This window comes from Kogia breviceps, chromosome 12 (assembly GCF_026419965.1).
Source record: "Kogia breviceps isolate mKogBre1 chromosome 12, mKogBre1 haplotype 1, whole genome shotgun sequence".
In the NCBI taxonomy this organism is placed as follows: domain Eukaryota; kingdom Metazoa; phylum Chordata; class Mammalia; order Artiodactyla; family Physeteridae; genus Kogia; species Kogia breviceps.
In genome coordinates, this window is record NC_081321.1 from 93,552,488 (window position 1) to 93,568,358 (window position 15,871).

General features: G+C 53.0%; 1 protein-coding gene across 4 annotated transcripts in view; it reads right to left on the reverse strand.

Annotated features, from left to right (window-relative positions):
• Positions 1 to 11,457: 11,457 nt before the first annotated feature.
• Positions 11,458 to 15,871, reverse strand: part of CSNK1E (casein kinase 1 epsilon) — a 44,163-nt gene continuing 39,749 nt past the window's right edge. For all 4 annotated transcript variants that reach the window (XM_067010179.1, XM_059081869.2, XM_067010178.1 and 1 more), the window contains 4 exons: positions 14,470 to 14,662; positions 14,231 to 14,370; positions 13,567 to 13,632; positions 11,458 to 12,651 (listed from right to left, as the gene is read on the reverse strand). In XM_067010179.1, the coding sequence (XP_066866280.1) occupies positions 13,600 to 13,632; positions 14,231 to 14,370; positions 14,470 to 14,662 (366 nt within the window). In that variant the 3' untranslated portion in view covers positions 11,458 to 12,651; positions 13,567 to 13,599. The remainder of the gene's footprint in view (positions 12,652 to 13,566; positions 13,633 to 14,230; positions 14,371 to 14,469; positions 14,663 to 15,871) is intronic.

The following is a 15,871-nucleotide window of genomic DNA, read 5'->3' on the forward strand; positions in this document are numbered from 1 at the left end:
GGGGCGGCGAACGCGAGGCTGAGATCACCCTCCCGGCCTTAAAGGAGCCGCCGTCCCAAACCCCCGGTGGTGGGAGCGATCCCGGCGCTCCTCCAGCCGATCGTAAACCAGTCAAGAGTAGCCTCACCAGCCTCCATCCCACCCCCAACCCTGCCCACCAGTGAGCTTCTTGGGGTGCAGGGACAGAGTCTTGGGCTCCAAGCTCTGTCCCTGGCACTCGATGGTTGTATGGAGCTTCACCTCTTTTCCTCCATTTGGGCCTGTTTGAAGATGAAACAATATCTAACGGCTATTTGTTGAGTGAAGGATGCATGTGGAATTGTGGAATGAATGTATACTGAGAGGTGCTGTGTGCAATAACGCAAAATGAAATTGCAAAACAGAGAAAGGTTTCTCTTCCCACTCCACACCTAGCAGCGCTTCCTTCCTGCCCCACCTCGCTCTAGGGTGGCCTAACTAGCAAAATTCTTCAGATATCATTCAAACCGCCTAGCCTATTTCTGTTTGCGAGGTTCACACCCAACTCAGTTTAACTAAAAAACATAAAATCCAATCAAATTCTGGCTTTGGTGTGTTCAAGATCCCCAAATGTATTTCTATCCCCAGCCCAGGCTCCTCTCGTGAACTGTGTACTCACCACCTCATACCTGAGGTTCCAAGAGGATCTCTAAGTCAACATGCCCACAACAGAACCATTTCCTCTCAAACGCAGAGACCTGCACTCTCACAGCCTCCCCACAAGAACGGTTAGCAACTCCATCCTTCCAGCCCCCAGCCCAAAACTCCCGGAATCATCCTTGAATCCCTCCTCTCACCCCTTTACCCACTGGAGCTGGAAATTATGTTGGCTGTACCTGCAAAATATATCTAGACTCTGACCTCTTCCACCCCATCTCCACTGCCACCACCCCATCCACTTTCTGTCCAGGATTATTGCAATATTCTTGTTATGGACTAAATGTTTTTAATCCCCCCAAAATTCATAGTCTGAAATCCTAACCCCCAATGTGATGGTATTAGGAGCTGGGGCCTTGGGAGGTGATTAGGTCATATGGGTGGAGCCTTCATGAATGGTATCAATGCCCTTAAAAAAGAGACCCCAGCGAACTTTCTAGCCTTCTTTCTGCCATGTGAGAATACAGTAAGTTAGCAGTCTATAACCCAGAAGAGGGCCCTCACCAGAACTTATCACGCTAGCAGGCACCCTGATCTCGGACTTCCAGACTCCAGAACTATGAGAAATAAATGTCTGTTGTTGATAAGCCACCCAATCGACGGTAATTTGTTATAGCAGCCCAAGCTGATCAGGATTATTGCAACATTTTCCTAACCTGTCTCCCTTTTTCCAGCCCTGCCCCATGTCCCAGTCTACTTCACTGCAGGGGCCAAAGGGAGTCTTTTAAAACCTAAGTCAGAACACGGCACTTCTTTGCCCAAAGCCTGCCATTGGCTGTGCATTTCACTCTGAGTAAAAGCCAAAGTCCTTACAAATCCCTGCAGAGCTTTGCTTCGTCTGACATTCCATCCACCCAGTGGTGTCTGACCTCATCTCCTCCTCTTGCTTCCCTCCACACTGACCCCTTGCTGTCCCTAGAAGAAATGAAGCACGTTTGGCCACAAATCCTTGGCACTGGCTGTTCCCTCTGCTGGGATTGCTGTTCCCTTAGACACCTGAATGCTCCCTCCTTCACTTTCTTCAAGGGTTTGCTCACATGTTCCCCACTCAGTGAGGCCTGCGCTAACCACCCTACAAACTTGCCACACTGCTTACACGCAGTCCCAGTTCCCCCTTTCCACGCTCTAGTTTTTCCCGCGTCACTTAATTTCTATCATGACATAGTTTTCCTGTTTTGCTCTTTGTCTTCCACCAGTAAAACGTAAGTGCTACAAGGACAAAGATTTTTTTTTTTTTTTTTTTTGCGGTAAGCGGGCCTCTCACTGTTGTGGCCCCTCCCGTTGCGGAGCACAGGCTCCGGACACGCAGGCTCAGTGGCCACGGCTCACGGGCCCAGCCGCTCCGCGGCACGTGGGATCCTCCCGGACCGGGGCACGAACCCGCGTCCCCTGCATCGGCAGGCGGACTCTCAACCACTGCGCCACCAGGGAAGCCCAAGGACAAAGATTTTTGTCCTTTTTGTTTCCTGATGTAATCCCAGTACTTACTACAAGGGTTGGTATAGAGAACATGCTTAGAAACTTTCTGTAGCATGAAGAGTTCTCTAGGAAAAGTCCTTCCCAGCCCCCAGGTAGGAAGTTGCTCGGGGGCTTTCCAGCACACAAACAAGGCTTATCATCAATTGCACCATCATCCTTTGTTCATGACTTCCCAGCTCTCCCTCCCTACACATGAACCCCCTCAGGGCAAAGTCCTTGTCTTAATTATCACCATATCTTATGCTTAGCACAGAAACCTGACACGTTTGACATCCAGGCCAAACCACACCCTGATTCAAGTGGTTAGCCCCTGTGCATTAAGGGCACTCTGGGTCTCAATTTACAGAGGCCCCACCCAGGCTGACAGGGGCAGGGGCAGGTGGTGGGTATTTTTAGGCTTGGGTTGCCAGAAAGGGGCTCAAAGAGAGAAAGTCACCTGGCCTGAGTGACATGGCAGGTCAGCAGCAGGTGGCACTGTGAGCCCTAGTTCGTTGCTCCCTGGCTTTCCTCATCCTCTCCCCAGGCTGTCTAATTTAGAAGTAAAAATTTACCCCTCTGTCACCACCCCACTCCGTGCAAATGCCCATTCACCCTGGCTCAAAGATGCCCCTCACGTCGGCCCCTCTCCCTTCCATGCTGGGGCCACTGTCCTGGTTGAGGTCCCCTTACTTCTGGACAATTATAACAGTTCCGCAACCCACTAGTCACCTTTACCCCTGCTCACTGGCTGCTGAAGGAGCTTTTCTCCACCTCCAGCAACCAACTACTCTTCCTTCAAAGGCCAAATCCGACGTCATCTTTTGGTTCTTTCTTGATTCCCACCTCCCTCACTCTCCTCTCCTCCATTCTGGTCTAATTAGTTCCTCCCCAACAAAAAAAATTGCAAATAAGCCTGAAATTCATCAAAGAATAGTTAAGTAAATCATGGTAAGTCCATACAATGGTATATTGTGTAGATACTGAAACAGCCACTTTACACATTTCAAATAATAAGGGGAAATGATTAGGAATAATACTGACTGGAAAAGGTAGTAATACATTTGCATGATAGCCTGATCTGAACTGTTTTTAAAAAATCTTTTTTTTAGGCTTAGAAGAAAGATTGGAAGGAAATATAACAAAATGTTAACAGTGGGTTCTCCTAAGTGGCAGAATTATGAATATTGGTTACCTTCTCTCTCTCTCTCTCTCTCTCTCTCTCTCTCTCTCTCTCTCCCTTATTTAATTTTTGTTTCTCTGTATTTTCCAAAATGTTTGCAAAGAGCATGCAATCTCTTCAAAATAAGAAAAAAAGGTTATTTAAAGGAATGGTCTGGGACTTCCCTGGTGGCACAGTGGTTAAGAATCTGCCCGCCAATGTAGGGGACACAGGTTCAACCCCTGGTCCGAGAAGAACTCACATGCTGTGGAGCAACTGAGTCCGTATGCCACAACTACTGAGCCTGCGCTGTAGAGCCTGTGTGCCACAACTACTGAAGCCTGCATGCCTAGAGGCCGTGCTCCGCATCAAGAGAAGCCACCACACCGCAAAGAAGAGTAGCCCCGGCCTACCCCAACTAGAGAAAGCCCGTGCGCAGCAACGAAGCCCCAACACAGCCAAAAATAAATTTATTTAAAAAAGAAGAAATGGTGTATTGTTCCCTTCTGTTTTCTTCTCTCTGTGCATCATAATTCATCTGAATGCATCTGTCTCCCCCACCAGACTAAGGGCCTCTCAAGGGTAATAGGGATCAGTTTGGATTATCTCTGCATCCAAAATCCATGATTTTGATGAACTTGCCTTAAACTCTGCCGTCAGCGAGTCTATCCCCAGCAGCCACCTTCTGTCTGGTGTCAGGGTCTTGCTGCTGCTGTTCCCATCACCTGGAACACATTTCCTCCCAAACCCTTTCCTTTCCCTAGTTAATTCCTGCCCCTCCCTCAGGTCCCTGATAAAACGCTGGTCCCCCCAGGTATGTCATTAAGTGGAAAAAAGAAAATATCATACAGAACAGTAAGTATTAGATGTATCATTTATGGAAATATATGTGTGTATGTCTCTGTGTGTGTGTGTGTGTGTGTGTGTGTGTGTATGATTTGAAATGCATAGTAGGGGGGACTTCCCTGGTGGTCCAGTGGTTAAGACTCCACGCTCCCAATGCAGGTTGCCTGCGTTTGGTCCCTGGTCAGGGAACTAGATCCCGCAAGCCACAACTAAGACCCAGTGCAGCCAAATAAATAAATAAATAAATAAATAAGGACTTCCCTGGTGGCGCAGTGGTTAAGACTCCACCTGCCAATGCCGGGGACACGGGTTCGATCCCTGGTCCAGGAGGATCCCACACGCCACGGAGCAACTAAGCCTGTGCTCCACAGCTACTGAGCCTGCACTCTAGAGCCTGTGAGCCACAACTACTGATGCCTGCGTGCCTAGAGCCCGTGCTCCGCAACAAGAGAAGCCACCGCAACGAGACACACACGCACTACAACAAAGAGTCCCCTGCTTGCTGCAACTAGAGAAAGCCCGTGCGTAGCAACAAAGACCCAACGCAGCCAAAAATTTTAAAAAAATTAATTAAAATAAAAATAAGTAAATATTTTTTTTAAATAATAAATAAAATGCATAGTAGGGAATTCCCTGGCAGTCCAGCGGTTTGGACTCTGTACTTTCACTGTGAAGGTGTGGGTTCAATCCCCGGTTGGGGACCTAATATCCCACAAGCTGTGCAGTGTGGCCAAAAAATTTAAAAAATTTTAAAAATATAAAATGCATAGTAATTTTCTGGAATTCATGAGAATGGAGCCTCACATGCACAGACAGCAAACAAGGACCAGGTCTTAGTCATCTTTGCTCAGAACCTGATGCACAGTTTCATTATCTTCATCACAACTACTTTTCATTGAGCAGTTGCTATGTGGCAGGCAATGTACTAAGCTCTTCATTATCTCAACAAGCAGCAGTGACGGCCATTTGGCAGATGAGGAAACTGAGGCACAGACCTTGGCATCATTACTTGGCCAAGGTCACACCTGAGCAACCCGGCACACAGGGAGCCCTCGTGGATGTTTATTAAATGAACCCGGAACCCACACTAGCCCCCACGGGGAACTAGGAAAATCAGCCAGTGAGAGAAAATGCTTCTGACTTCACAAAACCTTTCCTCTTAGGGTGGTGATCTTCAGGGCATCAAGGGCCACCAGCAAGCAGAACAAGGCCACTCCTGGGGACACCATCTAGGTCGTGTGCGTGTGTGTGAATCAGGGATGTGGCTGGTGGTGATTTACAGGTTGCTGTGAAAAGACCCTGAGGGCTTCCCTGGTGGCGCAGTGGTTGAGAATCCGCCTGCGAATGCAGGGGACACAGGTTCGTGCCCCAGTCCGGGAAGATCCCACATGTGCGGCTGGGCCCGTGAGCCATGGCCGCTGAGCCTGCGCGTCCGGAGCCTGTGCTCCACAACGGGAGAGGCCACAGCAGTGAGAGGCCCGCGTACCGCAAAAAAAACAAAAACAAAAACAAAAACAACAACAAAAAAAGAAAAGACCCTGAGTTGGAGACACAGAGAGAAGGAGCTCCCTCTTTCTGCCTGTCAGTCACACACACACAAACATGCCCACCTGTACCTCCAACAGAGGTGAGGTGAGCCCCACTTCAAATTCACCTAGCCAGAACAAGCAAAAGAAAACAGGCCAAAGAGAAGGATTTACTGCCAGTTTCCTTGGAATCACTAGGAACTCGTTTCAGATCCTCTACAAAATCCCAGGTTGCAGCCAACTATCCTGAGCCCTGCCATCGGGAAAGGGAGGTCCTCCCACAGGTCAGGGACATGCAGGAGCTGGGGAAGCTCGGTCCAGGGTTTCCCGAGAAAGCCTTTAATAAGAGGGAGGAGAGGAGAGGAGGAGCAAGAGGCCTGGTGTCCCAGTCTCGGTGCTGCAGTGACCTGGAGGACATGACTTCAGAGGGGCTGCACCTTAACCATAGGTGCTTGGAACATGTTGGGATGAAAGGCTTGGGAGGCATAATTACCTGAGATGCTCTTCTCCCAGGGGCTGCAGGAGCCCAAGTTGCTACTTGCAGAGATCTGTTGTAGAGCTCCCCAGTGGGGCCTTTTTAAACGGGCAGTAGCACCCCAGGACTCGGCCCTCTGCTCCCCTCACCCTGGCTGCTGGCTGGACTGCTCTCCCATCCCATCAGTGTCTCCCGCATGGGTAGCGCAGCCTCAGTGCAGCCAGGCTCCAGACGTGCAGCTTCCTGAACCTCAATAGGCTACGGGACATGGCCTCACATGGGACAGTTGGGAGGACAGGGAGATGCTGTTGGTGCCTCAAGGCTAGGGTGAAAGGAAGGATGGCGGGGAGCAGGCCAGAGGAAGAGGAGGAAGGTGGCTCCGTGTCACCATGGCAACATTTATCCTGCTGGCCAGACCCCTTCTCCCTCACCAACTCACGTGCAGCGCAGCCAGGAAAGCAGGCCCCAGAGAAGTGTGGCTTGAGCGAGAGTAGATGTTCGGTGATTGGGCAGCTTGAGGTTGGAGCTTGGAATGGGTTTACTCCTTGGAAGGATTAGAGGGGTTCCTGCGGGAACCTGTGTTGCAGGCTCTGGGAAAGAGGATGTGACATGGGGGCTCAGCATTTTAGCTGTAACTATTCCTGTATCTGTTTCTGAAATAGAGTGTGGATGGGGGAGGGGGAGGCAAGGGAAGGAGACAGAACACAGGAGTGGAAGGCTCTCCACTTTGCTAAAGCTACGCTGGAGTGACCCAGTCTCCCACGGCAGGGGTCTGCCCCATCCACTCCTCCATGGGAGGCCCTGGCTTGCGGGGGGAGGGGGAAGGCATCACAAGGTAGGTAGGAAAGGAGAGGGGATGCCACCACCTAGGAGGCAGCAGCTGCGGGGCGTGGATGGCTCGTGTTTTACGGGGGGTGGGGATGGGGGGGGTGGGGGGAGTGAATGAACCAAGTTCAGAGGAAGCCTAGTCCCTCCTTTTGTCCCAGACCCAGTTCTCCCGGTGTCTCCTCCCCTCCTTCCTCCTCCAAACCTTCTGCCATCCAGTCGTCAATCCCCCTCTTCAAGGGTTCTTTGGCCTCCAAACAAGAGCAGACCTCTTGGAGTCTCAAAACCTTACCTCCTTGCACGCCTCACCCTCAGCTGCCTCTTCCCCCCCACTTCCCACCCACCCCAGTCGAAAGGTCACCTGTTGATTTTTAGAAGAGTGGTCACCCGTGTGTCTGTGAGGCGGAATATTGCACGGGAAGGGGCATGGGCGAACTTGCGGAGGTATTGACAATCGCCCACATCTGCAGCAGGTGGTGATTACACGGGTGTATAGAAACAGGTAAAAAGCTATGGATCCGTGTACACTTAAGATGTGTGCGCTTTTCGTACATGAATTATACTTCAATTTAAAAAAGAGAAAAGAAAAAGAGCTAGGGGAAAATGATCAGTAGGAGCTTGTTTTTTTTGCCAGCCTCTCTTTCCTCTGCCCGGTGGCTTTGAGCCCGCTGACCACACCCTCCTCCTTCTTGCCCCGCCCCCAGCCCTGCTCCTCCCTCCCTGGCCGCGCCCCCTTCGTTTCGAGCTGAGAATGCACGTCCTCCTTAGGTGTTCTAGCTATCTATCAGTGATCCTGCTGTGCTCCCGGGCTCCCAGGCAGGTAACCTCAGAGCCTCCGACTCCCTCTCTCAGCTGGCTAAGAACACCGCGTTCTGAAACGGTTCAGTCATCCTTGCCTTCCGGATGCCTCCTGCCTGGATTGTGACCATAGCTCCCTAACAACTCTCCCTGTCCCCTTTCTCCATCCTCCAATCTCTCTATCCACTGTTCCCAGATTCATATTCCTCAAGTTCACATCCATGGTGTCCTCTCCTCTAATCAGCGGTCCCCCACAGTGCAGGTGCTGGCGGATGGAAATCAGGCCATTGGGATCTGGCCTCTGCCTCTTCCAGCCTTGGCTGCTGTAGATCTTCCCCCTCTGAGCTTGGAAACTGTATCAATCTGGTCCTTTGCACATGCTGTTTCCTTGGTTGGTAATGACTGTCTCCACCTCACCACCTTCCCCAAACCCGGCCGCCACCACCCAGTAAACTCACATTTCAAGGCTCAGGTCAACTGTCTTTAAAAAAAAAAAAAAATTTATTTATTTGGTTGTGCCAGGTCTTAGTTGCAGCAGGCGGACTCCTTAGTTGTGGCAGGCAGGCTCCTTAGTTGTGGCATGCGAACTCTTAGTTGTGGCATGCATGTGGGATCTAGTTCCCTAACCAGGGATCAAACCCGGGCCCCCTGCATTGGGAGCGCAGAGTCCTATCCACTGGGCCACCAGGGAAGTCCCAGGTCAAGCATCTTTGAAACACCTTCCTGATGACATCAGACACATTCCTCCCTCTTTTGTCCCTAGTACACACTGGGTATCTCACACTGGATTTTGGATTGGGATGAACCACTTGCTAACCTGAGTCTTTCCCCTAACTTGGGCCCCTGTAAGCCAAAGTCACACCTTGTGTTTGAAATGTGTAGTTACCATTACTGAGCACTTAAGAGGTGCCTGACTGTAGTGAAGGTTAAGAGGATGGGACACTGCCTCAGTGTCCTCATCCATAAAACAGGCATCATAATACACCAACCTCATAGGATTGTTAGGAGCAGAGGGTGGGAACAGGGCCTGACACAAGGAGCCTCCTCAGCCCTTACGTGCATCTGTGGTTTTATTTAATTAAATAAAGAGGTTATTTATATAACCTCTGAAGTAGGTATTGCCACCTCCACTTTACAGAGAAAACCGAGACCCAGACAGTGCCCAAGATCACAGAGAGATGGAGCCAGCCCTCTGGATTCCAACCCTGTGCTCTCCACCCCTCACCCCTGCACGCCACTCCACCTCAGCCCAGCACCTGGCATCCACAAGCCCAGTCAATGTCTGTTGCATGAATAAAAATGATTCACCAAGTGGCATCTTTGCCCCCTCCAGTCTGGGCAAAATTTCTGGGCAATAGTTTGGCGTACTCGATAAAAATAAATTGTTTGCATGGTTGACGCATCCTGGTCACTCCTCTGGCCTCAGCTTAAATATCACTTCCTCAGAGGCTGTCAGTCACCACCCCCTCTCTTATACATTAGCTCCCTGAATAAGAAACACAGGAAGGAGAAACCAGAAACCAGTGAGGATCGTGGGTAGGAACACAGTGGAGGGGGCAGGGATGGGAGTGATTCTAATTGTTACTTGACTTTTATATAGCTTGACGTTCATATATGTAATACCTCCAAAACAACAGAATTAAACCAAAAGGGGAGGGACCCACTAACTCATTATATATATATATATACATATATATATATATGTATATATATATTTTTTGGATGCATTGGGTCTTTCTAGTTGAGGCACCCGGGCTTTCTCTAGTTGCGGCGAACGGGGGCTACTCTTCGTTGCGGTGCGTGGGCTTCTCATTGCGGAGGCTCCTCTTGTTGCAGAGCATGGGCTCGAAGCAGGTGGGCTCAGTAGTTGTGGCGCACGGGCTTAGTTGCTCCGACACATGTGGGATCTTCCCAGACCAGGGCTCAAACCCGCGTCCCCTGCATTGGCAGGCGGATTCTTAACGACTGCGCCACGAGGGAAGCCCACTCATTATTTTTTTTCTTAATTAAATTTATTTATTTACTTTTGGCTGCGCTGGGTCTGTTGCTGTGTGCAGACTTTCTTTAGTTGCGGCGAGCGGGGCTACTCTTCATTGTGGTGCGCAAGCTTCTCATTGCAGTGGCTTCTCTTGTCGTGGAGCACGGCCTCTAGGCACGTAGGCTTCAGTAGTTGCAGCACGCAGGCTCAGTAGTTGTGGTGCACTGGCTTAGCTGCTCCACGGCACGTGGGATCTTCCCGGATCAGGGCTCAAACCCGTGTCCCCTGCCTTGGCAGGCGGATTCTTAACCACTGTGCCACCAGGGAAGCCCCACCCACTCATTATTTAAATTAATAAAATAACCACACAGAGCACAGAGAAAAGAGTAATTTCAAGTTACTTCTGGGGACTATACTCTGACAGTAGTAGTTCCTTAGATACATTCTAAGGGGGAAAAAAAAACCTGTAGAAGACTTTTGGCCACAAGGCTTGTGGGATCTTAGTTCCCTGACCAGGGACTGAACCTGGGCCCTCGGCAGTGAGAGCTTGGAGTCCTAACCACTGGACAGCCAGGGAATTCCCATCCATAGGTATACTTTTAGTAGTAACATTAAAATTGTAATTTTGAAACTTCCATATATTATAGGATACAGAAAATAAGCACATTAGTATTAATAGGATCTAAGATCTTCACTGCAAAAGATATATAAATTAAAAAAAATTTTTTTTAAAGATTAACTCCTTGTATTTCCCCTTAGGGCCCACAGTTGGTTAACATCACAGTTTGATGTCAGATGGGAGGGGCTGGGAATCACCAACTATACTGTCACCCTGCTCCAAGGCAGGTCTCCCTGTGGTTCACTGCCTACAATGCAGGGCCCTCTGGCATCTCCTGGTGGTTAAGAATAAGGACCCATCTTTGCCTCAGCCTCACACGGAGGGGGGCCAGAAGGAGACCCTTTACCAGGCCTGAGCCAGGCTGTGGGGTCATAGGGTCTTCGAATGCCAGCACTGGAAGGGACCTGAATTATGAGGGTTTTGAGCGACGCCCAGGACTTAAGCGGTCTCTCAGAGCCCTCCACCCCCTCCCCAGCCTGAGCTCTTTGCCTGGGAGTGGAGATCGTGGCAACAGCGGCTTTTGGGTTAATGAACGAGAAGTAGGAAAGTAATGTGTGCTGGATAAACACGGCCTGCTCGACAAATTCTCGTATAAGCTGGCCAGACAAAGGCAGCCAAGGCTGAGGGCTGTTCCTTTATCAAAGCCTGGCTGAAGGCACTACCCAGGCTCCTCTGTGGCACAGGTGCCACTGGATCCAGGAGAGCTGTGGTCTTGGGCAAGTTATTTTACCTGCACACTGTTTCTTCATCTGAAGGCAGGAGGGAGATTAACACCTAACTCGGCGTTAATGGCTACGAGAACTCACAATTGTGGATAACGTGAAGAGCGTTTTGAACTTTCCTATTCAGTGTGGCCTGGGCTGTGGGCATCATCTGGAACTTGCTCGGATGCAGACTCTCAGGCCCCACTCCAGCCCTCCCGAGTCAGAAGCTGCATTTTAACGAGGTCCCCAGGTGGTTTGTGTGTGGCCTTTGAAGCACAGGGTTAAAACAGTCCCAGGGAGGTACCAAGTACTCTCCGAGTGTCCTCAGCCCTCCCCGGCTCCCAGGTCTGCTGGAGAGAAGCCCCCAGAGCAAAGAGGTGGGTGGACCAAGGGCTGCCCATGTCACTTTATCCTTTTCTACTTTATTACTTCAAATTAACAACCACAATAAAGCTCAAAAAAGTCCAATATTTACACAGGAAAAAAGTACAAAATTCCCCCCAAAGTTCTTCAGTATTTTTTTTTCAGTTTTTTAAATTACAAAGTAATAAAAAGCTTTGCTCTTTAATTAAAAAAAAAAAAGAAAAAGGAAAAAAAAGGGGAAACAGAGGTAAATAAATTAGGAAATACACACACGGAAAAAAACAAACAAAAATAAAGTAAAAACGAGTGTTAACTAGGCAGGATGGATGAATCCAGTGCCCAGGCCTGACCCCAGGTGTCAGGACCAGGGAATTAATTTATAACCCAAGAGCCACATGCCTTCTGGAAGTAGTCTCCACGGATTCTGCCCTAAGACCAGAAAAGGGGGACCACAGGCTGATGACAGTCTCAGGGGTCGGTGGTGCCAAAGACCCTCTGTGCCCTTCTTGAGGGACATGGAGGTCACCGCCCACCCCCATGTCCTTGTCAGGAGGATGAGAACACAAAGTCGGCCTGGCAGGTGGGTGGGACACCTGCTGTCCTGGGAGATACAGGTCAGATACATACACACACGCCTACAAGGACTCCTGGCCCCCCGGCCTCACCACCCCCTCCTCAGGGTCTCTGTGGACAGGCAAAGAAGGGACCCAAACGCTGAAGGGGGCACTGGCAAAAGCCCAACACAGAAAGTCGGCGGCCGTCATCTCAGGGGGTGGGGCTGCGCACGTCTCCCGTGGTCCCAAGGCTCACGGACACCCAGTGGGACCCGCCTCTGACCAACCGATCCATTCCCCCAGCTCCTCAGGCCACCTCCCGAGGGCCCGTGAGGACCTGCTGCAGCTCCAGTGCAGAACTGTCCCCCTCCCAGCCATGTCAGGCGGCGGCATCCGCCAAGTGTAGCCTGATGTCTGGGAGTGTTTGGCAGCCTGAGGCTGTGGGGAGCGGGACGTGTGAAGGGACGAGGATCCTCTAGGCCGAGGGCATCCCATCTTCTTGCCATTGGCAAAAAAAGAAAAAAAAAAAAAAAAAAAGAAAGAAAAAAAAAAAAGAATCGAAAGAGAATCCATCGTTGGTTTTGTGCTGGGTTTTTTTTCTCTTTTTGTTCGAGTGGTTTTTTTTCCCCCATCTTTTTGTTGTTTTTTTAAAAGAAAATACAGTGAAGACACTAGAAAGGGGGAGAGAGAAGACAGATCAGGTGCACGTCTGCCTCTGGCTACCCATCTGCCAGCGGCCTTCAGCTCCTGTCTTCCTGCCCCCGAGGCTTTGAGCTGGTCCCTCTCTGGGGCACACAGTAGGTGCTCCATTTTCACAGCAAAGACACAGAACCTCTCTCCCTCTTTTTGGTGAGCAGCCACCACCCCCCCCCAGCCACACATCTGCCCCATCCTGCCACAGCTGGACTGGTTCCTGGGCCTGAGGTCTGACGAAGGTAAACCCCGATTTATGCCCCAGAGCTGCCTGTGGAATACATTTCCACAGAGCAGATCGTACTCAGGATGTCCTGGCGTGAGGTCAGGTCTGTGAGACGTAAGCTGCTGCCAGCCATGTACGTATTCCCCAGGGAGCTCCGACACCGCCCCCCCCCCCCCCGCCCCCTACATACCGCCAAAGGAGCCCCAAGCGGGTTCCCAAGCGGGGCCGAGTGCAGAGCTGCAACACCCCACCTCAAGGCCTCAGGCAGCCACAAGTTCCATGGAGGCTCACACTAGCCAGAGGGCCTCTCCTGGGCTTGTGGAAGCCACCAAGGGCCTTCTTTGACAGCAGATAAACTCCTAAATACAGGGCCCTGTCTTAAGTGCTCTGCACGAATGAAGCGTTTAACAGCCCAGAGGCTGGGACAAGGCTAAAACCCTGGGGAAGGTCGGGGTGTGGGGCCCCGGGCTCAGTCCCTGCTACCAACCTTCCAGAACAGTTAAGGCAAAGCGGGGATGGAGGACTGCCCCACGCAAGAGGGAGTTTTCCAGCAGAAGTTAGCTGGCGTGGGCTGGGCCCGCACAGAGCACACACACGGGGCTCCTCCAGGGGGCCGTGGGTGTTTCCAGACCCGACGGGGCTACACCTGCAGCAGACATCGGCTCACCTAAGCAAATACTGGTCCGATGGTGGCTCCTCCTCACTTCCCGAGGTGGTCAAATGGCACGCTTGTCTTTGGGAAGGGAGGCAGAGAGGTGGGAGAGGTGAGCTGCTGGCCACGGCACTTCGGCCAGTCTCTCCCCACCTTGGAGCCCCACCCCCAACCCAAGCCCCTCAAGCCGAGGGCAGGGGTACGTGATCTCAAGGACCCACGATGTCTCTGTTTTGTAAGACAAGAACCCTGCCCCCAGCGGCAAAGCAGCTGCTCAAGGCCACACGTGAACGGAGCCGCTGGACTCCCAGCTCGTGGCCTGTCCTGCTGAGGCTCCTCCAACATAGGCAGGAGGCCCAGAGCAGGTCTCCTGCCCACCTCTGCCGGACCCCTTCCCTGGGGAACCCCGGATTCCCCCTTCCCAACTTTCCTAGCCCAAATATGGCCCCTAAGTGGGGCCAGCTGACAGGGTCCACCCATCCCTCCAGCCCGTGCTGACCGGGACGGCAGGGGCTCGCCGATGGCAGGGACCACGAGCCCCTCCTCTGTGAGCGCCCCGCCGCCCACGCAGGCTGGGCCCCTGCCAGAGGGCTGGGTTCCAGCTCTAGCGCCTGCTGGGGCGGTTACCTCTCCTGGCTCGGCTGTGAGGCACAGCAGGGCTGGAGTGAGGGCAGCTCACCTGTGAGGCTGAAATCCGGGAGACCTCTTGCCGCCCAGTGAGGTCGGAGGACGAGACGTTGGCGGGGGCGCCCCTGTGCAGCCTCATGCTCACCTTCCTCTCTCTGTCGACCCGTGAGATCGCTCTGGGAGAAGTACTGCCTGGAGGGCGAAGCGGGGGGAGGCTGCCCTCAGCGTCTGGGGCCCTGGCCGCCCCGCGTCCCCCTCGGGCCCTGCGCACTGCCCAAGGCGTCTGCTCACCAGCTTGCTGGATGCGGGAGGTAGGGGTGGAAGCTACGGGCTCGGCCGCACTGCGGAGCCGGCTGGCGGCGGCCCCAGTGGGCGGGCCAGGGGGCAGGGCCCGGGTCGCGGACCCCCGGAGCTGCCCCATCCTCTCCTCACGCTCGTGCTCTCGCCGCTCCCGGTCCACGTCCTCGGGGTTCCGGGCTGCACCCTGTGGGTGTGAGATGAGACCTGGTCAGCCCCGCGAGGTCAGCGTGCTCCGGGATCTGGCACTCCCTCGGGGTCAGAGCAGGGGGAGGCAGGCCAGGTGGGCATCTTGCGGAAGTGACATCTCAGAAACCCTCTGGTCCAACCTCCTCCCCACAAAGCAGGAAGCCCCAGAGACCTGGAAACGACCCATGATCACACTGCACAGAGAAACAAAGCCACACAACTGCCCGGAAGGAGGAAGCCGGACCCGAGGGGCAGAGGGAGGGCGCAGGCCCCAGGACAACCAAGGGAACTCCGTGGCCCTCCCAACCTGGGTCCCCTCCGTGTACAGAGGGCCCCCAGCTCCTCAAGCTTTCCAAATACTGCAGGACAGGTGGTTCAGAGGCCCAGAGAGAGTTACCAGGCTAGCTGAAGGCGGGGCCAGGACTCAAACCAGGCTTCTCAGTGCCTAGCCAGGGAATCTTTTCAAAGGGCTGTTCTTCCCCTGCCCCTGGACCTGGCAGTGGCTTCTGGCAGGTGCTGTGGGGACCACAACCAAGAGGCCCGGGGGACCCACACAGCGGCTGCCTGCCTTGGGATGGGAGCTGGAGAAGGAGTGGGCTAGATGCCCCGTGGAAGAAAAAGAGGCCCAGCAGGCAGGCTGTGGCAGAGGGGGTGCGTGCGCCGCTGGGGGCTCTGCCGTCCAGCCACTGCCACCCCCAGTGCAGGAGGAAAGGAGGAAGGCCCAGAGAGGAGTGCAGCATGGGAGCGGCGCCCGGCCGCGTTACTTAGTTAGTCCTGGAGTCGTCCACAGGGAAGGGCGGGGGCTGGCGTGAGGGGGGCCGCATCTGTGGAGAGAGCTGCAGGCTGAGTTGGGGGCCTGCTCATGGGCCAGGGGGTGCGGGCTTCTGCAACTCTGTCTCTCCCAGAGAACTGGCGGAGAAGGCCCTGCTGTCCCTGGGAGATGATGGGGTGGGGGTGGCCCTTGACTTTAAGCAATTCTGGGAGATAGCGGCTGGGGATCAGAATGACCCCTGAATCCTACTGAAGAACCAAGGCCCAGAGAGGCCTCTGGACCCTCCTGGGGCCACACAGCTCAGAGCAGAGCTGGGGCTCTGCTCAGAACCCAGGCTGCTGCCTCCCAGTCCCGCTCTGCTCTCCGCACCCCCAGAGGACTTAGCAGAACATTCTAGGGATGCACATTCCCAGTCCTCCCACCCACAAGCCTGTC